General features: G+C 38.5%; 3 protein-coding genes and 4 non-coding genes across 7 annotated transcripts; 1 reads left to right on the top strand and 6 right to left on the bottom strand.

The window, feature by feature from the left end:
• Positions 1 to 1742: 1742 nt before the first annotated feature.
• Positions 1743 to 7175, top strand: terf1 (telomeric repeat binding factor (NIMA-interacting) 1). The gene is made up of 10 exons (XM_053342329.1): positions 1743 to 1923; positions 2990 to 3085; positions 3374 to 3501; positions 3769 to 3855; positions 3967 to 4116; positions 5302 to 5414; positions 5505 to 5531; positions 5710 to 5807; positions 5963 to 6042; positions 6166 to 7175. Exons 1-10 carry the CDS (start codon positions 1743 to 1745, stop codon positions 6322 to 6324), a joined length of 1119 nt encoding a protein of 372 aa, XP_053198304.1. The 3' UTR covers positions 6325 to 7175.
• A 6-nt stretch (positions 7176 to 7181) lies between these two features.
• LOC128382492 (somatomedin-B and thrombospondin type-1 domain-containing protein) lies at positions 7182 to 9849 on the bottom strand. The gene is made up of 5 exons (XM_053342483.1): positions 9627 to 9849; positions 8565 to 8759; positions 8404 to 8482; positions 7676 to 7852; positions 7182 to 7334 (listed from the first exon to the last, which is right to left on the bottom strand). The coding sequence occupies exons 1-5, from the start codon at positions 9847 to 9849 to the stop codon at positions 7217 to 7219; spliced, it is 792 nt and encodes a 263-aa protein (XP_053198458.1). The 3' UTR covers positions 7182 to 7216.
• Positions 9850 to 22975: 13126 nt separating this feature from the next.
• On the bottom strand, positions 22976 to 27067 carry rpl7 (ribosomal protein L7). Its single transcript, XM_053342222.1, has 7 exons — positions 27030 to 27067; positions 26441 to 26540; positions 26175 to 26341; positions 25213 to 25350; positions 24147 to 24256; positions 23319 to 23534; positions 22976 to 23036 (listed from the first exon to the last, which is right to left on the bottom strand). The coding sequence occupies exons 1-6, from the start codon at positions 27041 to 27043 to the stop codon at positions 23326 to 23328; spliced, it is 738 nt and encodes a 245-aa protein (XP_053198197.1). The 5' UTR covers positions 27044 to 27067; the 3' UTR covers positions 22976 to 23036; positions 23319 to 23325.
• Positions 23177 to 23269, bottom strand: LOC128382890 (small nucleolar SNORD12/SNORD106). The gene has a single exon (XR_008323815.1). It is a non-coding gene; the product is annotated as a small nucleolar SNORD12/SNORD106 (small nucleolar RNA).
• On the bottom strand, positions 23839 to 23928 carry LOC128382891 (small nucleolar SNORD12/SNORD106). Its single transcript, XR_008323816.1, has one exon. It is a non-coding gene; the product is annotated as a small nucleolar SNORD12/SNORD106 (small nucleolar RNA).
• On the bottom strand, positions 24922 to 25013 carry LOC128382889 (small nucleolar SNORD12/SNORD106). Its single transcript, XR_008323814.1, has one exon. It is a non-coding gene; the product is annotated as a small nucleolar SNORD12/SNORD106 (small nucleolar RNA).
• LOC128382892 (small nucleolar SNORD12/SNORD106) lies at positions 25422 to 25515 on the bottom strand. The gene has a single exon (XR_008323817.1). It is a non-coding gene; the product is annotated as a small nucleolar SNORD12/SNORD106 (small nucleolar RNA).
• Positions 27068 to 27459: the final 392 nt, after the last annotated feature.

The raw sequence follows: 27459 nt of genomic DNA on the forward strand, positions 1-27459 counted from the left end.
ATTACTAACATGGTTCTCTAATACAAACTGTTACCAAATTGTCCGGTTATTTATGAGGGTTTGTAGTGAGTGAATGACTGAGAATAATTGTATGAGCAACTGAAAAGTGAGGAGACAAAGAAGAGACTAATTGTGTGGGTGAGAGAGTTTACTTACTCATACGGACTCCCACTCAAAAATCTGTCCACACACTAGGGCTGACCAATATATATTCTTTTTCTTTGTGACTTTTTTCTGTGGCCGGACATAGAAATTTATAAATAGGAGTACTGAGTATGAAAGATGCAAACATACAGCAGGAGGTTCTAATGAAAGATAATATTGTTTTACATTATGTGAAATGATTATGAGTTTTTGCAGCTTGACTCATACTAGAGACTAAGGATGTCCCAATCAGGTTTTTTTGGGCCTGATCTCAATAATAGTTCCTTAATACTGGCCAATATAGAGTCAGGAATATGATACTGCTATCAGCTAGTGCTGCAACACTAGCAGGCCGAGGTTGACAAAACAGAGGGGAGTGCAGTAATAAAAAATCAGTATTTTGATCTGCTTTATCTTAGTTCATGCCAATTCTTCAAAATATGCTCAGATTGACCCCGATACTAATCCTCAGGACATCACGCAAACTAAAAGTCAGGATATATCAGCCTTTGTTGCTTTGACTCTGAACCTTTAATCCAGTGAATGTTGATTTGAATGTGACCTATGCACAATTTAAAACCAGACATTTACCTGAATTAACCATTTTATCCCACTCAGTACAACCATACTCATGACCATGCATGCCTTTACGACTATGTGAAGCAACCTCTTCATAATGTTCTTGGTTCCAGGTTGCACATGATAAAAATCTCTCAGCCTACACCATATTCTCATTGTGACTATTCTTCAATACCTCTAACGATTAAATGGATCTTACTGTCCACTTCTTTTGTTGTGTTTGACAGCAGCAAATGCTTTATTTTCAGCATGAGTCTGTTAGAGAATGAATCATTTATAACAGTTGCACTTAGATTTTGTGGGCCATTAAATCTAAACTGTAACTGTTGTTGTGTATTGTGAAATGTTGCATTTTGACCTTCAGCACCAATGTAGTATCCCCTGATGCTCACACCATGTATGGCTCAGGCTCCATTATGGTGAAACTTTTTTCACTGTGATGCAACACAACCAGTGTAGGGGAGTAAATAGTTATTTAGTTTAGTTACATATAATAGCGTTACATAATTTAATTACAAATTAAATGTAACTGTAGTCCGTTACAGTTACTGAGAAAAAATGTGAAATTAAATGATAGTTACTTATGAAAATGTTGATGGTTCAGATGATTCAAAATGATGATGAAGTCAGACTTTTAAGATTTTGCTCAGGAGGAGGATTTTTTCCTCATTGTTTGAATATATAACATGTTACTGAATGCATATATTGCTGTAGATTAAATTTTGCTTTATAAGAAATGATCTCCCTTGAATATCATTCAAATGTATATCAAATGTAATAAGTTCCATTATTTTTGATTTAGTAATCGAAATAGTTGAATATTTAAATTACTCATTACAATTTAAATAGGGTAATTTAAAGTAACCTTCCCTACCTTCCCTAGCGCTATGCTGTAGTTACTCCTCCTCAACGCGAGGGGCGCTGCACACTGCATAGAGAGGACAAACCATAATAAAGCGCGCGGAAATCAAACTATTTCCAATGAAGAAGAAATGAAATAGTTTCGAAAAGTACACAATATGGATCCTACAGTTGACAACAAAACAGTTACATCAAGTAATATAAATGAAACTGTGCCTTTTTCTCGCGTAACAGCTGTTGCTACAGGATGGATACAAGACTTCTTGTTTGTTACTCTGTGTCGGCGTTTTAAGGAAGGAAAACTTGATGAATTCAATGAAACGCTTTCGGCTTTCAAGGGTGAGTTATTAACAGCTCCACTAAATTAAAGGTAGCTACATCAAACCTAAGTGTTGTTTAAAAATAACCCATTGTGTTTAAAATACAAAGAAGAAAGAAAGATGCTATAAGTCAACATAATGCCTTATCTTATGACTTACTAGTATCTCATTATTTTGAGTAAGTTTCTCATTATAATAACTTACTTTTTCTTTGTTCATCACATTGGCGGAAATGATCTTCCATAGAGTAGCGTAATCAAACTGTTATGTAACGTTAAATATTGTTTATCTTTTGTTGTTGTTGTTTGTTTGTTTTTTGCTTGTCCCTGAGCTGGAAACTTTAACATGTAACTTTGCACGTCCAGCAGCTTCTAGGTCTTAAGTTATGTCAAAAAGCTATATAAAGCTATGTTGGCCCAATTGTTTTCCCATAGGCAAACAGGAATTGAGCAAAACTAAGCAAGTAAACTAAGCTTTGTCTGACAGGAGGCCCACGCCTACAATATTATGTTAGCGCTGCAGCTGACGATTATTTTCCTTATTGAAGTATCTATTATTATCTATCTATTATTATGTCAGAAAATATGAAAATGTTGATCACTGTTTCCTAAAGCCCAAAAGGACTGTTACAATAATAAAGAGCTTTAGCACTACATCATTAATCAATTAATCTATTGACAGAAAATGTTATTATCGATTAATTGTTTTACTCATACTTTAAGCAAGATACAACATATTTGCTGGTGTTTTGTTTGTTGTTTCTCTGTGGCTCTAACAAATAGTAACAGACATTTTTCAACTGTTATTTTTAGACAAAACTATTAATCATGAAAATAATTTGCAATGAAAATAATTAGTTGCAGTCCTACTATAATGTTATAGTACTATTAATTACTAAAAAGCTATAAGGAACACATTTTCGTGCATTGAGTTAACTACAAGTTGTATGCAGATATGTAATTACAATAACATTGAGAAAAGGAAATGTTACTTTATTTACACTTCTGCTACTACAGGGCTTAGTGTGTGACATTTGATGTAGTGGGTAACTTTATTTTGTAAATAACTTTTTCTTCTCTTTGCAGCCATTTCTCAGAGTCTCTCTCACAAAGGAGACCTCCACAATGAGAAAACGTTGATATGTGCCTTCCTCGCAAGGGTCATGCATGGAAAACAGTTGGGTAAGACATCACAGTCAGAAGCTCAACTGGACTTTCCTATTTGACATTTTTACATCTGCAAGTTTTAATATAGTAATATATAGTAAAACTTACCAATAAGCATGTATTGCCTCTTTTGACTGAAATTTTAGCCTCCAGGGAAAACCTAAGACATTTTTCATTCAAGCTTAATAATTCTCTCAATGCATTTATATAATACCTACAAACGTCTTAAGTAAAACTTTTATATGGACAGTGAGTGTTTATCATTTGCCAGCAGATGAGTCACTGTTGTTGATTTCCCCCCAGATGTCTTGTTTGAGAAAGACGACAATGTGATGCCTCTGATGTCTGCTGCCAAAATATGGTCAAACCTGGAAAAAACTGTGGAAGATGAAAAATTGTTTGAAAACATAACGATTCTTTTGCTTGTCCAGGTAAGTTAATCAAATATTTGGGGTGTGACTTTTCATTGACCCAATGTTTCTACCATAACAAAATACAAGACAGTGATCAGCTATGGGGTGACGCTGTGATTGACCAATGTAAAAGTCAGTGTTGATAATAGCACAGTTTGACATAAAATGTAGATGTAATTGGTTTGAGAAATAAGCAAGGTTAAAGTTCTGATGTCACACAGGGGTGCTTCGCCCTTATTTTAAGTGTAAAGTGTGTGATGCCTCTTTTTCTTTTTTCTTTTTTAGTCTGTGGCTGTTTGCTTGGAGAAAGGCCAAAGATCCTCTGCTTCCTCTGCTCTCAAGTGGTTTCAGAACAACTATGAATTCCAGCAGGTGTATATTTCTATTATAGTCTCTTTTCTTCTCAAAAAAGCACAGGGGCGTTCAGTGGAATATTTGGTTTGATGAATCACTTTAAATGCTGAACATTGGTTTATTCAACAGAACGTGAATGTCAAGCTGTCATCAATAGTGACACAGAGGGACACCTACCATCCGTTCCTCGTGAGCTTCAGCTACAGCCGCATGTTGGAGACAGTCCAGTCCTTTTTGGATGCCTACCTGGAGAAGAATCCTGCTGACTACCTTCTCAAGGTACAATACAGGGCCTGACACACTTAGCTGCCTGTTTAAGACTTGTGGAAAAACTTAATTTTAAAGCTTAATTACAGAATTCTCATATGCAAAATAATACATTACCTGAACCAGTCATTTGGCTGGCAGCATTCATGTGTCTAAATATGTTTTTAAATATTCAAAAAGATACATTTTATTCTAATCATACTTAAAGCCCATTGGATTGCAGAACAGTGGCAAAGCACATGTTTTACACTGATACTTGGAACTTTTCCCAGGCCAGGATTAACTATGCGGCTGTAGTTTGAGTGGGCCAGATGTCTCTATTCATGATGAGAATTTAAAAAAATGTATATACATCTGTTTGGTATGGCTGGCCATTCAAGATTAATTCCAGTATAAAATTAGGGATTGAGCTTTGTACAGATGAAAGATAAGAAGCAGTCTGCAGGAAATTATTAAATCTTGGTTCAAAACATTGACCAAGAGAATTTTCTGCCTCACAGATGCAAAATTATAGTTTGAGTGGTGCTGTATTTGATGCTTGAAAACTCATTTAGCGCAAAAGAAAAGCACAGCCACATGACATCAAATTAATTTTAGATTATAGCATCTGTCCTTTTTAATCAGAAGATCTGATAAGAATTGTGAGGCACAAAAGCTGTTGGACTGTTACATGGTGAGGTGGAAGATTTATTTAGTTGATCAGGATTAATTTAGCAAATGCATGAGGTGTCTGATGCTCTACTTCAGCTACTGTACCTAACAGCATGGTTTTAGCAACACATTTTATCAGCAAATAAATGTTCGCAATCTTGTGTGCAGTGTTCGGCCCTGCTTTTGTCCGTCTGAATAATGGCCCTTTGACCAACTGAATGTGCTGATGTGACATTATCAGTCATAGTTAATTGACAATTTGTCATCAAATTAGTTGGAAGGGCAAACTGCTACATTCAGCAGAGCCTTCCTCAGGGTCTTACAGACTCGCTTATTCATGAAAGTTTCAGGAACAATTTACATAATGGCCGCTGACCAAGGTTAAATTCAGGAGGGTATTGTAACGACAGGCCTCATTAGTTTTGCTTTGACATTATAGCAATACTGAAACCTGAAAGTTAATTGTTTTGGAAGAGTATGAACAGTTAATATTTGGAAACATAATTTATGCTGGTGTGTGTGTTTATGATGGCCTCCGTCTTTCAGGCAGCCACACAGATGGCCCAGTCATCACAGGACATAGAGGGTTTTGAGGACACAGTGACACAAGACATCTCTGTCTTGAAAAATGCCAACGAATCAACAGAAAAGGATGCAAAGTAGGAAATGACCTTTAATGTAACTATTTTGTATTTATAAATGTTAATTTTCGGTTCTGAACAATATATTTTATATTCTTGTCCTAACAGAAAAATGAAGAGCACTGCATGTTTCAGGTTAAGTAGAGTTTTAAGTGTTAAGTTCTATTTTCAATAAATAATAATATAATTTTTGGATTTTGGTCTCTTGAGATGCTTTGATGAATATACAAATTCAGCAAGTTGCTCTGAACCTGCAGATGAAGGGCATTATGGGGGGTAAAACAAGTCATTTTGTCACACTGTATTTCCACAGAACAAAACGGAAACTTCTCTCAACTAAAATAACCGATGTGTGGAAACCTGATAGTTCCAAGAAGCCTCACGTCTCACTCCGAAGAATCTCCACCAATGGTAAGTTTTATTTTCCTTTGCTGTTCCTTTGTTACTCAACATATTCCAGGATATTTTTCACAAATAAAAAGTGTTACATTATCTTTCATTACTGTCTTTATTTTGAAAAGTGAATAAAACTAACAGCAAGTGAATGTTAAACCTTTCACCAACAGAGTTATTACAGCTGTCTGACAAGTCAGTGGACACCTCGAACATCAGCCAAGAATCAAAAAACACAAGAAAACCACCTCGGGTAAGTTGAACCAAATAGATCTCAATAGGTCAGTGGTTGTGTCAAATATGATGAATCCCAAATCATGGAATTCCTGAGAACTCCAAAACCTGGAACTAAGAGGTTATGTTTTGCTTTGTTTAGAAATGGACAACCGAGATGGATCAAAACCTCAAGGCCGGCGTTAGACATCACGGCGAGGGGAAGTGGGCTCTCATACTATTAGATTATGACTTCGAAGGACGCACTGGCACCATGCTCAAAGACCGCTGGAGAGTTTTAAAGAGGGCACACAAAGTCTGATGAAGAGGGAGAGTGCCTCTATAACCAGTACAATGTAGCATTATATCTGTAAATAAAGCATAGACCTACTCATTCAATTGATATTCAGCCCATAGCTTCATTGAAAAAGGAACATTTATGGAATTTGGTGCTTTCTGCTTCATTCTGCACAGTGGAACATATACCACCAGAGGGCACTAGACACAGTATAGTGATAATATCTTTTTTTTTTTTTTCCTTTTTTTCCTTTTTTACAAAATCATTATAAAATTACACATGAAACATATTTTTTTAAATAATATTTTAAGTTATTTCTTATTTTTAAGCTGCTGTGTGTAGAATTTAGTGGCATAGCAGAGTGGACTCTGCATAAATGGAATGTAGTATTCATTGGTATGTTTTAATTAATGTGTAGTCACCTGAAAATAAGAGTCATTGGATTTTTGTTACCTTAAAATCATCCCTTTTAAGCAGGGCTTGTTAAGTTTAGTTGCAGCTTCACCTCTACGCGCCACTAAAACTTACACACTGGTCCTTTAAGAAATCTATTGGAAAATGTAAGAAAATTGATTTGTTACAAAATAAAGCAAAATCAAGTGTGATGTGTGATTAATGTGTACTAGAACAAGCTGGAATAAAACAATGTCTGGACAAAGTATGCAATCTAATTACATAGAACAATGGAAATGTGCGTGATGATTCCAGTGATTTTTATCTTTCTTTTATATCAAATGTGTAGCATATTTAGCACAGCCACTGAGCCTCAAGCTGTATGTCTCTTCTCAGTATTGAAAGCCTGTTGTATTAAGGCATATGATCTGAACATAATAGTTCCACTGATGGGGGCTCTTTGACTGTGAAATGTTACTGCGGACCCCACACCAGAGCATGTTCCAATGCTACTTTGTGTGGATCAGATGAACACAAAGCTGTGTTGTGGTGGACAGTTGCACTGCTGGGTTTTCTGGACCTTCTTCCATGTGCCACTGCATTGAGGGTTCCCCACTGCCTGCCAGTGCAGCACAGCTTCTCTGCAACACAGTCACAGCCACAAAGGTTGTCGTACCACCATGTGCATAGTTTCACACATTCATATCTGACTTCAGTACAAGATGCTGACATGTCATTGATTTACTGTCTTATTCAGGTGCTACATTAAGTGATTGGTGAAAGAGGTGGGAACTGATCCTGGTTAGATTTGTCCTGCCCTGGACTGTTTCATCAACTGGTTAAAGTTCATATGATTTTCACTTAAATGTTTAGTATGGAGAAAAATGACAACTTTCTCAACAGTCCAGATTTGAAGAAATGTGGCATGCACACATATTCCACCAACAATGAACACATATAGAAAAGGTTCATAACTTCATACTTGTCTGATTCTTGACCGTCTCCTTGGCAGCTGCCACTATTGTTTCGCATGGCAGGTGGTTCACATGCCACGCACACTTTAAAGCCTTCTGTCACATAGCGCATCCAGTGTGTGTGTGGTCGGTTCTGCACTGTGCAGTGGGGTGTCCGCGTCTCCAGTGTGAATTCCACACAGAACCTAAGGGCAAGGTCATAAAGGTCACAACAGTTATTCATGCAATATTATGACTATAAATCAACACAGAGAACTAAAGGATACACTGAATGTACACAATAGGAGGGATGTCTTCACCCAGTTTGTGACTGACATAGGAATTACTTATTAATTCAGTTGAACATGGACACAATATATATAATTCTGCCTAAAGATACACCATAAATAAAATCATATAGAGCTATGTGTGTGTTCCTTTTATGTGACAGCCCTTATTAAAGTGTGAGTGTGATTTAATTTCAAAGGGTGGTGGGCAGTATCTTGACATTGCTATATTTAATAGTCTGTGGACAGACATCCAGGTGAGCAAACACCCACAGGTAGCTCATGCAGATGGAGAAAACACTGGGCTGTTTTTTTTCTTTTTTCCAAAAGGGGTTTGTGTTACACAACATCACAGTAAAGTGAGGTTAGCCCCTGACAGCACTCATGAACTTTTCAACTCTTGAATTTAAAGATACCAGATGTCATTTACAGTTTCAGAGTACTTTGTACAAGCATGATATGAAACCTACCCAGGGTTCAGGGGGTTTCCATAGTTGTCATGCTTGGGCCTTCCCTTGCCAAATTCCATGCTTGTGATGAATGCAGGACCTGATAAGAGAAGCCAACTCAATGTCACTTCAGATTCAGCCAATTTAAAGTGCAAAATCAACATTTTTTTCCCTTTTTATACCTGACTTGTCTCCACAGTGGCCACCCTGGTGGTCTCTGTACTCCCTGCAACCAGCTTTTTGCTCCAGGCTGGGACAGGGCTCTCCGTTGTTACTGGGCTGCTGCTCTATGTGACGTACACGCACTCTCACTGAAGGCTGGCAGGGCTTGGCACATCCACTCCAGAAACTCCACTCGCTCACAGTGCAGTCCTGAGCTAGATGCCGGCATCCATATTGAGGGGGTGAAGAGCGTTATTAAAACATAACCTCCATGGTGACAAGCACCAAGTTGATCTGAGGAGATCAACCCAGAAATGCTTGGCCTAAAAATGACTTCTTCAGATCACAGTGTGCACAGAGGGGTGACTTCAGAAACACAGCAACAGTAAAACCTTGCAGCTTTGTTGCACTCTGCATAATTATCGTTTTCCTGTGAATGCGTAATGGAGCTAAATATCCAGGAAATAACTTAAGATCAATGAAGCATTGATTGTGACTTGTAGAATTCATGTTTCCTGTTCTACTACAAGTGGTTTGAGAGCCAGCCAAGTGAGTAACCCATTCAATCACCAAGTCCTGTGATTTTTCTTTTCAGTTGCTTTCTGTGCTTGATGATCAGGCTTTGATGTATTAAACAAGCAGATTTAGTGACTACTGGCCTATAACACATATTAGGTACGCTCTGCTTGTTTGACTGGAAGTGTAATTGCTACAACTGATTGACAGAATCACATTCTTCAAATATTTGTACTAATTCCATTATGTGGGCTAGTCCACTGAAATAGGCTGGGCACAAGCCTGCACAAACAATTTCACATGTATGGGAAAGTTTCGAACATATTCACCCTTCCTGCAATATGATAGCAGAGATGCAGTATCTGATAAGCAGTCTCATGTCAACCAGGCACTGAAAATGATCTTTCTTCTGCAGATTTCTTTATCTGCTGTCCAATAAACAAAGGCAGAAAAATCTATCTTTAGCAAGGGTTCAACAGGTTATCTGACACTGGAATCATATAGTTTAGGTGTGTGCAAAAAGATAAACAGCACACTCAGAGCACTGCCCATGATTCATCCCTCACCTGGGCACTCTGTGAAGTAGTCGAAGCAGCAGTCCTTGGTTCTGACACAGCCCTCGTCACAGTAGCATGTCCCATAAACACGGTCCATCCTCCAGTCAGTGGTCGCACAGCTCATGTCTCTGCCACGGCAACATTTTCCCAAACAACCCCCAGACACCAAGTGGTTCTTTCCCAGGGTAGAAACCACCAGCAACAAGCAGGCAAACTCCACAGAGGATCCCATCATGAAGGAGTGAAAAGGGGGTCAGAGGAGAAGTTGACCCTTTGATTGCCTCAATATGAGATTTTTCCCCCTCTTGTTTGTAGGTGTTCTCCACTTCTTTATGTGTCCTACTCTACCTCTGTCATGCTCATGATCGTGAGAGGGAGAAGTTGGAATACCAGCCCAACCCAGCCAAGACTGTGCTCTGCCACAGGAGCCCTTGTGACCTGGAATTCCTGTGTCCGTCTCCTGTGTCCAGCCCCTCAGTTTCCCTCCAGAAACAGGTCTGTCAGAGCGACCTACAGTACAGAACACCCCATTCCAGCTCTGATTAGACTCCCATGTCCCTCATGCTGTGTATGCACCTCTCCCTCAGAGCTTGTGTCTCTCTCCCTGCTCCCGGCCGAGCACCTCCCTCCAGTCGATCACACACAGGAGGAGACAATGAGGACAAGGGAGGGGTAAGCTGGTAAGTTTGGTGTGTGTTTCCCCCTCTGCTTCTCAGTTCTCTCTGTTGTCTTGCCTCTTTCTCACCTGTCTTATTCTCATATCACTTGTCTTTCTACCCACTCTCCCTGCAGAATTGTTGTGACCCTTATGCCAGTCTTGCCCAGCCACTCTCTGCCACCCTAGACCTCTGAGTCCCAAAAGAAAGGGAGGAATGTGAGCAATTGGCAGGTCTCCAGACAATTGTGCCAGGGGGCCCGCTGAGCGTTGTAAAGCCACCCTTTGATTCTCACCTCACTGCCTTTTTGTGATTTTTCTCCAGCATACTGTAATCTATCAAAAATCTCAACACATCAGGCAGAATTTCTTCTTTCATACTTCAGACATCTGCTTGGTTAGTTTGTCAGTTTATCGGGTATTTTATTTCATTTAAAGGAGTAGTTTAACATTTTTGGGAAAACTTATAAGATCAGAACATCCATACTACTGTAATATTTGTATATTAAACATGAAGCTACAGTCAGGGGCCTGCAGCTTTGCTTAGCATAAAGACTTGAAACTGGGAAGGACTGTTAGCCTATGAGCACCAGCAAGTTCACCAATTGTTTACTAACTTGTTATATCTCATTTGTTTAATTCATACAAAAACCAAAGTGTAAAAATAACAAAATATTGGCTGGCAATCTGACAGTGACTCCAGAAACCACTGCTCCTGGCCAAGAAATAGTGCTGCAAGTTAAGCCCCGAAAACCATAACATGATGGTGATGTTGTGTTAAACAAGTAAGATATAACATGTTAATTTGTGACTTGTGGAGATGCTAAACTAGGTATATTCCCATTTTCTAATTTTCATGCTAAGCCAAGCTAACTGTCACTTGACTGTTGCTTTATATTTAGTGTACATAATGAAGAGTGGCATCTATCTTCTCATATAAGTCTTTGCAGCTCTTTGCAGAAGGCAAAATGACTCAAAACTTCCATGACTCCACTGTCAAGTTACAATAAGATAGTATGCAGTGGGTGTTTGACCTTTAGAGTACATAACATTATTTGCAGTCTAGTGGGTGTGGTCTGTAATTTATAACTTTTGGAGTACAGCACAGACAAACTGAAGATGACAGATTAATTTCATATACTATAATTCTGCGGAGGCATGTCAAGCAAGGCTAATTGTTTTACCTCATTAGGATGGGGCTCGTTGCTGTCAGTTGATTGATTAAGAAGAGTATTAGATTTGCTGAGTAAAATTGAGACATGCTTAAAGGGCAAAGCATTTTCCTCTGTGATGATTTCAGCAGATAGAAGCTGATAACGTATGTGCTACTCTGCCCTTTATTCATTCCTTTCTTAATATGGTTCAGGAGAGCGCTTTCCAATAACTGATGAAAAGTGATGTGAATTTTAAGTTTGTAATTTTGCAGTACATAGCCAAAAAGCATTTTTCACAGTAATGTTTGTTCAAGGAGCCTGAATGTCTGAGGATGCTGTGAACTCCAAAGAGGGTCAGCTTTTATTTGAGCAGTACCTCCACCATCTCATGGGAAACAAATGAGGCCTCTGCAGGGAGCATTAACTGGGAATGAGGCCTCCCTTCGCCCACTGCTATAGAAGGAGCAGATATTTGTAATAATGTGGATACTTTGCCTCTTCTGCTTTGAAAAACAGCTTGTGGAGAGCAGAGGGGGGTCTCTATGGGTCCTTTGATTCTTCTTCTTGCCATGGAGCAGGTAGGTCAAGCGACAGTAATAGCCTTCATCTTCACCATAATCATGAACTGCAGCATCACTGGGCAGATTGAGGAGCGTGTGTCTGAATCAGTGTATATTAAAGTTTGAGGGGCTGAACCCATACTGACCTCAGATGTACAACTACGGCACTGTTATTATAGAAATATTGATTGTGACATATTTTCATATTGTCTAGTAATTCTTACAACTTCATGTCTTGAAAAGGAAGGGGATGTTGCTCAAATGTCACTAAGGCTAACACACACACACACACACACACACACACACACACTGTACAATTTCAGTGCTGATTCGTCCACTGATGCAAGACTTACTGCATCAGTCTGCTATGGTGTCAGCTTGTTGGAAGTGCACATCAAAGCATGTGTGTTTTACATCTGACATGCCCCCAACCCTGGACCTCCTGCCCTTGCTGTGCACTTGTCAAAGACAATCAGCCTTCCCGCAGCAATACACCCTTCTTGGAGCATCTTGGTGTATATGAGTCAAGCGAGAAAGGAGATTAAGCCTGTGTTAATATATCTCAAGATGGTGAACAATATTAGTGTGTGTTTATAGTCTTCAAACTCAGTCCATCACAATCACAAGCGGATGCACACAACCATTTGACAAACACAAGGGGCGAGATACACAGAGAGGTTGGATTTAATTAGGAAGGAAAAGCATGTGTGCCACCACTTCTTTTACTGGGCGTCAAGGAGACGGCAGAGTGAATCCTCGCTCAATCTCACTTATATGGGGAATGTAAACTGTGGCTGTCCCCATGGTAACGGCTGACCTGGGTTGCTATAGTTTCAGAGCCTTTGTTGACAAATGCTATGGTTCACCTTTTTCATTTCAACATGTGTTGTAAAGGTACAATAATGATGTCAGATCTGTCAAGTTTTCTCTAAGATATGAATTATGGCAACACAAACATATGGCACAGTACAATACATTGCTGAGTCCACGTACACACAGAGCTGCTTGTTATTTAAAGAATTTCAAATAATTTTCTACACTGAGAAGAATTACAATAAATCCCTCTTCGGCCACTTCTCTACTGCTTCATATTAATGCTCTGACCTTAAAAATTAAACCGTAAGAAAATATTTAATTAAAGAAGTTAGACTAATTAGGCCAAGTTTGTTTCTCCCTAATGAGTGCAGTCAGTTTCTGCCTCATGAATGGAACTCTTTGTCCGCTAGCTGTCTCCAACTTCCTCCCTCCACGTGTACATCTGTATGAGGAAGTGAGTGTACACACATTATCTGTTTATGTGCTGCAGTCTTTGTGTGTGAACCTTAGCTGCGCATTCGCCCATGTAATAACATTTGTGGTAGTGAGTCTTTTATCTTATTACTTGTGAGTGATGTACCCAGTCATGACACACAGTGAGCTACATGAGTCATTATTTAAAGAGTTTAGAAGGTGGGTGTTTGTCTTGGCTTGTGTCACCAAAATACAATTTACAGCTAGATGTAGATCTTAGAAATACAATTTAAAGAATACAGGTAAAAAAAAAAATATTTTCTTTAAATACCTTAAGAAATAGAGAAGAGATAGAGATATTTCCCATATACCTGAGCATTACTTTCATCATGACCCTGAGTAAGACCCTTGCTCTTCATGGGGACGCGTCACATCACACTTACAACAGCGTCTATTATGATGAGCCATCTAGTACATCCCACTAATGATGCTCCATTCATTACAGGTCATTACTGTTTGATCGTTTATGGATGATAACTGACTTCTCCAGGACCAAGGCGGAGAGAGAACTAATAAGACTCTGGCAGCAGCTCTGTAAGCTGGTGGCCTTGGAGTAGTGCCAGTGTAATGACAACCAAGACAGTGATATTGATGAAAGTTTTTTCACCTGCACAAGCCTGACATCATCACTAATAATTGTCCCCTCATCAGTCACCTATCAGTTCCATAAGTATGTAAATCAATGCGGGCATTAGAAGCAACAGCGGGTAGATGAGGCGAGATGTGTGGGTGGGGAGTGGGACTGACCCCTGCCTCTGAGAGAGATGAAACTTCAGGTAATGATAATGACTAGGAGAGGGGGTGCATCTATCATCATGGATTTCCATAAATCATATTGTGAAATGTCAGAGAGCAACAGGGAGGTTAGGCCCTTCTGGTTTATGTTTGTGTGTTGCTCTGCCAAGGGCAAAGTGTATAAATATCTCAAAAAAAGCAAAATCAATACATCAAGGAGTGGCACTGAATTTCACTTCACACAATTTCTCTGTTAGGCTTGACTTGCATATTGTTGTTCAAATCTTCACTCATAACTTATAATAACTGATACTCTTAATGTTAGGAATGTAAAAACCTCCTCACCTGGCAGCTGTAAAAACTTGTAAGCAAACATTCTTAAATGATAACGAATTATCTTGAGGTTGCAGACAAAGAACACAAGTAAAGAAAGCAGTCAACATGTGTGGCACAATGAGGACTATTGCCATAGATTTGACAGTTTTCAGCTCAGCTGTGTTTATATGTTGGCAAAGACAAAGATTTGACCTCTGTGCGCCCCCCTTGAACACACAGACACACATAATGCTCTAGGATCGGGAGTTGCTGTCGACACATGCCACTTGTTTGCTCTGTCATTTGTTTTTGATCACTGGGTAACTATCTTTTAGAATCTTTTAAGAGCCCAAACTGGTTTCTCAACAGGGGACACCGAATCCCACGGAGAGTTATTGCCTATTTAAAAGGTCTTTCATGTTAATTTCATCGCAAATAGTGATATGATGCTATATTGTAAGGGGTCGACCACCTGATGAAGAAGAGGAATGGAAAAATCTGTATGTGTGTGTGTGTGTGTGTGTGTACTGTGATCTTTGTCCCCAGACCAACCAGACTAAACATATTTAGGGCCTTTTGGATTTGAGGCATTGGCAAAGTTATAAATTTGGCAGACAGGCTACATTCTCTGATCCCTGCTGATAGAGTCAACTGGCACAATATCAAGTCAGGTGAAACAGTAACACAACCTGACTATTTGTCAGTATAATACTGGTTAAGCTGGGACATGGAGATTTTTGGTAGAAAATATTCACAAAAATGTCAATTGCACCTAAATCTCAAATGTTCCACTGTGACATTTTTGCATACTCAGCTCAGAAAATCTATTGAAATTGGCTAGGTTGATTGAAATAAGTACTGTGCTCTTGGTCAGGTTCTGTGGAATTACAGTGAAACGATAAACCACTTGTGGGCAGGCCCCAGTCCGGCTCTTATTAAAGACCTCATTGTTGACTGTTTGTTCCAGGTCATTTTGTTTCACTACACTTGAAAGGGACGGTTAAAAACCCTGCAAGAAGAGGGAGACCCAGCCTCCGTTTGAGCGTGAATACAAGCCCTTCACTTAGCTTGAATAAGGGGATGGCTCTTGTGTTTCTAGGTCACTGCGTGTCCCTGAAATACACATCTCACCGTCAACGGGGAGGGAAGGAGGGAGGGAGGGACACAAACAGTTTGACAACATCACAATTGTATTGTAACACGGAGCGGAGGATATACACTCCCTGAAATTAAACACAGTTGACAGTTGTTTCATTGAGCCATAGCAACCAAGATGACATGAGCCCCTCCCTCTCCTGCCTCCTCTGTCTCCACTTTGTCTAATGAAATAGAAATGCCACAAAAACAGATAGAAATGAAACAAAAGCCTTGATCTTCCACTTAAGTCTTTCAGATAATCGAAAGGCCTTGATCTGTCACTTTCAAACCTATCAGCCTCCATCCTAAATGATCTCAGCCGGTGACAGACTGCAGGACACTATCAGCCTGACAAATAACAGTGAAGTGGCCATCTTGGCTTTCTCATGCCATTCTGTGGATAAAACTGAGGCTGACTGAACTGGAGAAATAGCATGCTGCTGGTTGCACATTATTGCAGTTTTACTATCCAGTGCCTCAGGCCATGTCAGTGGCTGTTCATACTGCTGCTGTGACATGAGCCAGTTATCATCTTTACTATGCCCTCACATGTCAGGAGGGTTGATTTATACTGCAAGTTATCTACACAATCAACATTTAACTGATATACTATTACCATGACTCTTATCTCACACTCCAATATGTTTTTCCTCTTGTTCCTACACTTTGGTTTAAGCTTCACTATACAGAATGATGCATATGCAGAGTTTGACACCAGAAGGCTGTTTTAACATGGGGGCTCTGCTGAAGGGGGAAAGTTTTTCTGTCCTCTTTGAGAACCAAATTTTTAAGGGGCGGGTCTACAAGCATAGTTTGTTACATCACAACTAGTCTGGAAGTGAGATGTGGAAACTTGAGAACAGACTTAACACTGAAGTAGGTGACATCTTGCATCCAGCAGTTAAAATTTTGAAATTAAAAAATATGTGCATATCCATAGCTTTTGGATTTTTTTAATGGGGGAGAGAGAGTAGTTGTAATTTTAAGGATTTGAACTCAGGAATTATACTTTTTAAAAATAGGAAACCATATCTGACACATTATTGTTCCAAGCACTATATTTTAATCACAATGTGTTAAAACATGTCTGGAGGATAAGTTATTCACACTATGATAACAGAGAAACATTTGCATTTTGTGCACAATTTTAGGACCCATTTTCAAGTTAAAATAAACAATCTCTGTGCTATTGTATCAGAAAATAGTACAAATAAGTCTGTTCTGCTTCACTATCTTATTATAATAAAGACCACTCCTCATTTCTCACTTCCATGACTGCTGTCTTTGTGGATTACAATGAACAAGACCATTCAGAGACACGAACTATCCATCATACAATGACAAAACCATGCGTTATGTGGGAAAGTACCACATTCTGGCATCTGGGGGCACAGTTTTGTGTCTGTTTTGTAGATATGGAATGCAGATAATGTTTCATTGCAATCTGTTAGGCATTCTGATTACCACGCTGGTCGATATGCGCTGAATCTGCCAAGAAGCGGGTGAAGCCTCCTTTATTAGTCAGTGCTACGCTTGAAGGTCCAGAAGATAAATCATGATTCACAGAAGAAAGAAAAGCAGTCAAGCTAACAAAAATAAATTTATTTAAATTCAGGAAGACGTTTAACAAGGCACAATACTGGTTTTGCTAAACTATTATATGTCAAGCATGGGTGTCTCAATTTACTCAGCTAATAAGCTTTATAAAACATAATTAGTATATTAGGACAATGTTTCAAATACTGTCATGAGATCCAAGCTTGACTGCATCTGCAACATACTGATGAAACAGCAAGAAATATGGCAGTATTACATAACAGCCATTACAAGCCATTAGAAAGGTAAAATAAATATATTTTCATGCAGATGCTGAGTGGAAAACTACTGAGACCTGTGAGAAGAAATGACGATATGTTGCTAATAATATCTATCATCAGCACTTTTTTCTCTGTAAGAATAATACTCTATGTGTAATCAAGACAATTACAATTACAAGAGGAGCACAGGTCAGGAATCCCAGAATGTGAAGATTAGCCAGGTTATGCAGAAAACTAATATCACTGAAGACAAAAAGGCTGTTAGAACGAGCCACTTAAATGAACATGGTGCCCAAGATGTTTTATTTTGTTCAGATGTCCTTGGCACAGACTCAAATGTTTTGATCCTTGACCAGTTTGACTGGGAAAGTGGTGATTGTCAGGATGGGGGTTTTCTCGATTTCCTTAGTTTCTTGAGCTTTTCTTGCCTCACTGTCTCACCCTCCAAAGAGGACAGCTCAGATATCCTGTGGATAAAAGAACGAGAGGCTCCCGCCATTGGGTCTGGGTAGGACTGGCCTGGATGGCAAGAGCAAGCAAAAGAGAGGGAGAAGAAAGAGCCAAAGACACAATGAGATAGTTAAGAAGGAAGAGAAGAGATATCAGAGCAAGATCTGTGATACAATACCCTCACATACACACTGAAAAAAAATCCTTTAACTATCTTGCTTCTCTTCATCTCCATCACCTTAATTTGTATGTATGGTTTAATAAGAATGTCAGTTAGAGTTAAAGTCTTGGATGCTTAGTTCTATGATGTGTTTCATAAAAAATACAAGTGTGATTGCTATAATAAAATGTAATGGTGAAACATATACAAATATTAATGATATATCAAGTGGAAGCATAAAGTGAATGCACAAGTTTTCGACTCAGTTATGAAGCTTTACGTATGAATCAGAATGAGCTTAAAACTGTTGCAAACAGTTGAAGTAAGAGACAGTGTCAAGACAACACAGAACACTCCCTTCTACCTGTGACCCCTTGTCTCCTGTCAGTGTGATAATCACCTCTATAGGCTGAAGGTTGGATTCCCCTGTTCACTTACAATACTGACAGGCCTGGCGTGTTAAGACCACAACAAACAACAGAGGATGGATAAAACGTGTAGTTGTGCTCAAAGTGAAAACATTTAAATAACTCACTCTTTTGATTGTCTTTAGCAGTCAGTAAATTGTAGGTTGGATAATTCACTTTAGGCCTGCAGAGGAGAGAGGGAGAACAGACGTGACATAGGTCTGACAAATAATTGACAAGCCTATCGATTGGCTTGGTCTGATTTAGATTATGAAGGCAAAATACCTGCTGAGCTTGCAGTTCTCAACTGAGAAGGTGTTCCTGCCATTGAGGACTAAAGCAGAAGGAAACAGGATGGCTGGACTTGTATTCAGTTCATATCTTTCGGGACAACTGGAGAACAGAAATGAGAAAGGTACACATATGTGGGTATAAATCCTTTACATTTTCTTTATATCCTTTATTGGCAGTCCAGTTTTACCTTTAAGATTTGTATGTATGACCTTTATTTTTTACTATGTAAGAATGAAGATCTCTGTCAATTTGCAATCTGTAAAACCAATAAAAGTTAACTTTTCCAACAATGGACGACTAAAAATGACAAATATATTTTTGGGCAAATAATTCTGATTGTATTGTAGCTACAATCATGCATCCTGTGTTGCCAGAATACAGCACTCAAGCTTGAAATTTTCAGTTTGTTATAGCTACTGATAATTATGTGTGTCGAATTCTTAATCGCATTTTGCTGCTGTTTTCATAATTTACATTCTTGTAAGTTGTCATAAATGAGGCAGTGACTCAGTATAATTACTCTAATCTGTGCAGCTGTCTCCACATGTGTACTATCAATGGTGCAGCTACAACGACTGGACTGAATGATGTTAATCTGCTGGTTACCCCAGGGTGAAGGGCCGTCCCACATGGCTGTGGGAAAGATCCTTGGAGAGGCTGAAGGGATGCAGGTTGCCTGGTCTGTGCATATGGAAGTCTCTTGGCAACGGAGGAATCACAGTTCTCGTCCTCTCTAACCTCCCACCTGAAAATAATATTTATCCAATCAAAGCTGATGTCTGGTGTTAAGACACATTTTACGAAAGGGTTAATTATATCAAACTATATCTCTTGATTTGTATAAATATACTCTTAGTTACTATTTTAAAGTCTGAAGTTTCAATAAACAATCACTGAAACGCTGACACCAGTGTTCATTATAAGTGATACAGCTCCATCTACTGGATGTTATAATAATTTACAATCCCAGCATATTAGTCTCAAACTTTTTTTTTCCATCCAAAATGCTATGAGAGAGGTGTAGCAGCTCATGGAAATAAGCATTTGAAACTGAAATCCTTCCTCTATGACTGAAAGTACTGGTCTTAAGTGGTTTTAACAAACACTGCAACACTTTAAATATCTGGGAACTGAAGGGTTTTTGTCAATTCTCAGGTCAAAGTGGATCAATAATGTGTGGAAAATATGAAGAATCTTATAAACCCCCACTCATAATGATAGGGCACCATAGTCCTACTCTGCAGTTCTTACATTTCTGATCAAAAAGAAAGTGCCTCCCACAGATGTCCTTCTCTAGGCCATTGTTCTCTGCCTCCAGTCTGTCATCTTTGGCTAAATTTGGTGACCTAGATTAGAGAAACAGAGATACATTTACCAGCACACACAGATTTCACTGGAGCCCAACCAGAACAATGACACATAGTTAAAGCATTTGTGTGTTATTATCCTTGGATCTTTCATCAACAGTATCTCTGTCACTTACACATAAACACTTTTATAACCACTTGTGCTTTTTTATTTCTGAAGGCCTTCCAGCAGTTGTGAGTCACCACTTGTACTGTAGCAAACACATTTTCTGGGAATATTGTGCAAATGTTTTCCTCCCATGATGCTGCATTCAGTACATTGGTTTTTACTGATGAAACCATACCTACATACAGTATAATTGATTACTATGTGGCTATTAGCACCATGTTAGCATATCTTACCCTCCTACTATGAGGCCGCTCAACAAGGATTTCCCATCCTTCGACTCTGTAATACAGAAAGCTGTTCAGTCATTGGACATACAGTGAGCTACATGCATCACCCGACACTACTGTCATGGGATAAACATTATCTTGTAGTACAACACCGCACAGGAGCACGCTTACTCACTGCCCAAGGGTTGAATGACAGGAAATTTCCTTCTCGGGTTAATATTTTGCCTGAGAGCGGCTTGTCCTCCACCCGCTCCCATCCCGAAGCTCCTGTATGTTGGATATCCAGTCGCATCAGGGCCGAGCTGGCTGCAATTTGAGCTTCCTTCCGATATTAAAGCCTTTGCGGTAGGTAACGTTACAGATGCGTTCACCTGGAAAGTCATCATCATGTTGGAGCAGCAGCAGCACAGATGGTTGTTTTACACATCACCTCCTTATCGATCTAAAGTAGGATACTTGCTCATTATAACGGTGAGACGAGACCGTATAAACTAACGCTAGTTATTCCGGAGTGATGCTAGCCAAACTGCACAATGCTCACTGTGGTCAACGCGTCACCATGGAAACAGGCTTCATAAACGCGTTAGATATTTTTGGTCATAATTAAAATGAAAAGTCCAGAAAATATAAAAAGATGATTATTTAAGTATGCTTCTTCTAGGATTAATCAGGCCATAATTACATTTATAAGAAAAATGAAATTGTTTTAAATGTAAAATGATAATTTGAAAATGTAGAGTGTCATTAATGGAAAAAGGGAAAAATTTGAAATGCAAACGCTTAAATGGAAATATTCAAACTAAAAGTTTTAATTGCAAAGATGAAATTTAAGATGGCAATGGAAAAAGTGAAACATAAAAAATGGAACTAATTTACAAACTCATTCATTCTCTGTGTAAATAAAACTGAGTTTGGTTTTGTCCAATCTTGATTAATGGTGTTCTTAATATCTTCAAGTTTGATGTGTCATTCTTAGTGTTCCTAATAATATGTTATGTTTATATGTGCTTACAATGTCATTGTACCTCTAATCCAGTGCTAATCTATCTAAAGGAGGCCAATAACATGAGCGGTTACAGCTGATTTACTGAATCCTCTCAGCTGCACTTCATAATTCAACCTGAATAAACAATGACAGAAATTGATAAACACAGTGGGCTAACCTTAATTTCAACATTCAGATGATGCAGAAAACGTTGTGAAATACATTGGCAAGTGAACTGTAGTACTGGTTCTAATGATGCAGTGATGTCATTTATTTGGCTGCTTATCACTTGTAGATGCTTGTCACTTGTTCCCTGGTCTGGAGGATGGAACAACTAAGTTTGCTCTTTTGAACCAAACTAGAGCCTCTTCTTATTGCTGACTGTACTCAATACCTGAACCCTGTATGGAGGCTCATTTTTACACTTACTAGGATTTATCTGACAGTGATGGTACTGCTGCCCTCAACCGTGACTACAATCAAAACAAAGCAATTTGTAATGTTACTTGCTTTCAGACTCTATTATTTATTACACTAAAATGTGAAACGTATCAGAAAAGACTAGTTACGCTCATTGATTGAACACCAAACAAAACAATGAAAGGTTAAGTACTGATGCAGTGGAGATTATATGTGCTGTAGGTAGTTTGCCTTGACAGGGAAGCTGTTGAGTTACAGTGAGGAGGATGCACATGGAAAGAAACTGATTCATTTTGAGCAGTTTTTAATTGAGTGGTTGCTAAGTCACCTGTTGATGTGTGATTTGTGAATGACTCTGCAGGTCTCACTGATTGCATGGGACAAATTTCTTCATTTTTCAGTTGGGTTGTGTATTGAGTACTTAATTTGGACTTTTTCAATATTAAAAGTTATTAGAATAACAGTGTCAACAGGTCAGTTTTGTAGGCCAATTTTTGTATGTCATGCATTTTGATGAGTATGAATATCATGCATGACATTTATACATTTTGATGTGAACCTACACCTGTAGATGTGTGAATGTTTTTTTCAGTTCTAGCTCAAGTTTTGAGGGGAAACGCACACCTTCTGAGTTGCACAATAGTCCTTGATTTGAGATAATGTAGATTAAAATTCGCTTTTGAAGTTATTCATTTCTGTATATCAGCTAACAGTGATAATCAGAATAGCTACCAGCAGAACCAGGACATGTGTATAAAAGGATTTTAATAAGATAGTTGTGAGGCCACTTCTTAGTGTGTACTTAGTTGGAATTATTATTTTGAAGATGACTTTGTATTGAAAATCGCAACTCTCATGTTTAACCTGCTGTAATTATACAAATTATATTGTGATGTGTTGTAAGGCTATTTCATGTATATGCTGTCCTAGCAGCTTTTACTACTGGATTAAGTATTTTATAAATATAATTTCCTATTATATTAAATATCCATTCCAATCCTGTTCTTGATGTAGTCTTGAGTTTCATAGCATCCTCAATCTAACGAATCTAGACTAGTGCCAGTGACTGTTTCATGACTTAATCCATGGGTTATGTGGTGTAGAAATGCAGGAAATTTGTCAAATTGCAATTTTGGGGGTAAGGACCCCCAGATACCCCACCATTTATCAACCCAAGTTTGCTCCCCATTTTAAAACATAACCAGACATTCATGATCTAATTGATAATATTATTATTACTACAAAACTGAAGGTGTTATATGCATGAAATGACAAAACAATGACAAGACTTTTTTTTTTTTTGGTTTATTGTACACTTTTGAGTCCATTGAAAAAACCTGGAAGAGAAAAAAACAAACATTGTTATAGGTACTTTTCAATTGTTTGAGCAAAGTTGAATTGCTTTCATTACTTCTCCACTGTCTTGCACAGACAATACTATATTCATTTTTTGCCTGATTTGAAGGTAAATGGCCAAGATGTGGTTTCAGAGTTAATTGGCTTATTTTCAGGTAGTTTTCACCATAGTCGCTAAGATGGGGAAAAAAGATTGTGCATCATCAACCACATCTAATGAGCCATGTCTATACTGAATAGCTGACAGTGTTCCTATACCTCACCTTTACTTTAGTTCATCCTCCTGATCATTCTGTTGATCTGGTCCTCCCTGTTGCCAGCATCTCCTCCCTCCACAAAGTGGGTGGTCTTCTTGTTCATACCACCACGGGGCGATGACAGCTTGAAGGGCCACAGGAAGTTGTTGGCGGGCTTGAAGTTCTTGCCAACTGTGAAAATCTCATGGATGAGATCCTCAACGCAGATGATGCCATATTTGCCTGCAGACGTAAATGCAATATGTTAAAGTTGAACCACACTAAACCTTGCACACTCCAACTACTTCTGCAGATATAGCAAAGAGTTGGGAAATCAAAGTCAGCAAGAGTGGATACAAATGTGAATAGCAACTGTGCTTTTGGACAGCTTTGGATTCACTGATTAGCAAAATTATTCATCTTATTTAAACTCAGACTGGATGACTGTCTCATCTTTTAAGTAAAGCTTAATAAGCAAGGACACATATATACTATTAGCATACAACTAAAATAGTATCTTCAAATAGCAAAGTCATGGTTTGGCTCGCATGTGGTTTCAGAGACAACTGGCTTAGTTTTTCTTTTTCTCACCATAGTCGATAAGACGGGGAAAAAAGTATCCATCATTAACCACATTGCAGCCGCCTTCTCCAGATACTTAAATACTCATATTTGCCTTCATCTCACAGTCCAACATTAAGATGCTGATGTTCTTAGACTGATTTGCAGAAATAATTAATAGCACTACATATAACTTTTTTACTCTACAAAAAATATTGTGGTTAAGAGGGAAAGCCTAGAAATGTGTCCCTCTTTTAGAGAACTCTAGTTTAGGACAGTGCAACATGTGCATACCAAGTGCCTTCTCCACCAAAGCGTTGTCTGTGAGGGCAATGCGCTGTTTCCTCATCCTGCCATGACCACGTTTGTAGATGAGCTCACGCACAGACTTCAGGTTGGGGTATCTGAGGGGAAAATACATTGTTGTTGTTGTTGTTAGTTATATTAGTACTGAGCAATGCAGATGTTGCATATGGGTTATAACTAAAAAGGCATAACTAGATAGTTTACAGTATAAGCAGTTCACCTCTTTGTAATGGCTCACCTCATAGCCTAAAGCATGTCACATTTGGGTCATGTCCCAAACAGGAGTGTCACACGAGTCTCAAATGAGTGAAAGGTAAAGCACCTGCTCTAATGCCAATGGTTAGGTTGTGACTAGAAGTTTAACATGCTCCAAGATTTCAATGCTGAACGCTGTGATTGAACACATTTACAACATGCAGCAGATGAACTGCTGAGTTATTTCACCTAACTGGGAGGTAGAAGTGTCACTGACCTGCCACATACCATGACTAGAAAAGTTAAACCTAACCAACTTTCAAGTGACAGTATAGGTAACCAGTCAAATCTTTACATATATAAAAAAAGGTAATAGTAAGGTCTAGATTGGTTTCTTTAAAAGCCTTGAAAATATTGGAAACATGTTATGTTTAACATGGCAAGTCATTTTCTCTGGGTCTTTAAAAAAAATCTTTACCGTAGGATGACGGAAAGGACTATATTCACACTAGATGAATACTATATTAATCCAGAACAACTACTTCAAATTACTAAAAAACTTTCATGGGATGTGGTTTCAGACAAAACTGGCTTAGTTTCAGTCAGTATTCACCATGGTCGATAAGATGGGGAAAAAAGTTCAGCATCATTAACCACATTCCAGAGATATAACATCTATAGTCAGTGTTCCTATCAGTACACCATGCCATACAATAATCTTCCTTACTATAAATCACCACATTCAGCATGGCTCACAATGGGAATATAAATTTCTACTTTTATAGTGTTCATGAATTGTATCCATCATGAGGTCAATTATCAGATACACAGCTAATTACAGTAATGGTGATAACCTTACCCCCAAGCGATGTAAGGTTCAGCAATCCTCAGCATGTTTATTGAAGCCTTGTTCAACCTGACAAACACACCGTTGAAGATCTGGCGCAGACGGAGAAGCTGCAGAACTTTGCGGACCTTGGGGCTCACACCATTGATACTGGAAAACAAATGATTATGATGAGCATCCTCAGTCATGAGAAGATGCAGCTTATTCAAATTACAGTATTGATTGTGGTTTCAGAAAAAATTGGCTTATTTTTTGCAAATTTGTATCACCATAGTCGATCAGTCGGGGAAAGAAATCATCATCATTAACCACATAACAGCATCTACAGACCAAGCACCAGTCAAAGTACAACATTTACATGGATTGCTTTATTAACCCAATTTGTTTTTAGCAGTGAAATCCAAATCTTCAGACTGAAAACTTCTATTTACACTTACAATAAACACACTGCTTTATGACCAAACTGTCATATGGCACTATCTAAAGAACCACTTAAAACATTTAAGCAGATCATGCACTAAAAAGGTATAGCCACAATTACAGATTTAAAATTTAATCAGTCAAATTGAATACCAGAGGAAACCTGATGCAGTTGGCAGGGCATCTTTAGTCAACATATATTATGAGAAATTTACAATTTTGTTATCCTATTCCATGCTGTACTTCCTTAATTTGTCCTCCACGTAAGAGTTTACAGGTTTAGCAATATTCCAGTTGAAAGTCTAAGGCTAGAGGATGTTGTACTACTTTACAGCCTATAAAGCCCCGAGAAAACATTGTCATATTTTGTGCTATACAAGTAAATTTAGCACAGTAGCACATGTGAGGAGAAACAAAAAGTAATGTCACCAATATATGTCTACAGATTAAACATGACCCGTTTACTTTGAAAGTCCTGCAATCCATGTAAATGTTACTGACAAGGATGCAACCATAAATAAAAGTTTTGATGTCACATAGTAGACACCACTCACCCTCTGATCCTGATGACAAAAGCCAGTTTGGGCTCTGCTGGCACATAGAAGTTTCCCACTTTGCGAGCACTGCGACCCAGGCGGATCTCACGCCTGTACATCTGCCTGTACTCCTTATGGTACTTCTCAGCCCTCTTGTAGATCAGTTTCCTGGTCACTTTCCTGGCCTAAAAACACATTCATAACACGTCAGCACATGGATGAGAAAACACCCATGAAGCTACAACAGTTCCTTTAACTGGTAAGCATGCAGGCATGTAACTTACCTTCTTCTCAGTCAGGATCTTTTTGATGCGCATGGCCTTCATGGTGGCGAAGGCCTTTCGCCTTTTCAAAAGGCTCTCAGGGACCGCCGGAACTTTTTTTCTGTTAGAGAAAAATATAGTAGAGTTGGAAACACATGGACAATAGCAAATGTGCTCACACTACTGGTAATTTGAAACACATCATCAGAGACGTGGGTAGCTGCTAACATTAGCATCCAATCCTGTCATTAACCGGCTTCCATACATGGTGAGCAACCTACTCTTTAAAACGATACACTACCTGTCTCTGTAGCATTAAAGAACATAAAACACTGCATGTTTGACCAGAAGTCCATATTTTTTGGACACAGAAACCTGGTAATTTCCGAGTGCATGGGTACCACAGAGACAGCCATGATGTACTCAGCTATGAGGCTACACACAGTCTCTATAAAGTGATCATAATAACTGCAATAACCACCATCCTCATCAATACTAGTGTGAGTATGATGCTTGAACACTAAACAATCTATCCAGGATTGAAAATGAGCAAAGATGGATGTTAAAACACAGGATGTGTTTAGATTTTACAACAGAGTTAAACACTCACTCTGCGTCCGCCATTGCGCCCACCGAGAAAGAGAAATTTTCCTTTGCGCATGTCCGCGTTAAAGGAATGAGGACCCCTACAATCTGCCCTTCTAGCTGCCTGACTCTTTCAGTTTATAAAGTAAACGAAGACTTAACAAAACACTAAAACTACATTAATGTGATCGCATTTAAATATATATATATATATATATATATATAATCAATTCTTTAAGTTGTCTTTTGTCATGTACAAAAAAATGTACTGCTACATTTTGATTTTGTTTAAATTCATAAAGTCTAATTTCAGGGTTGGAAAGGTTACTTTGGAAATGTAGGCTAATAGGTTACAGAATATTATTTACCTTATTTAAAAGTAATGGAACTATTTCAATTACTTAATCAAAGTAATGTAACTTATCACATTTGATTACTTTTTGATTACTTCTGTA

The sequence above is a fragment of the Scomber japonicus genome, chromosome 21 (genome assembly GCF_027409825.1).
Source record: "Scomber japonicus isolate fScoJap1 chromosome 21, fScoJap1.pri, whole genome shotgun sequence".
Lineage (NCBI taxonomy): Eukaryota > Metazoa > Chordata > Actinopteri > Scombriformes > Scombridae > Scomber > Scomber japonicus.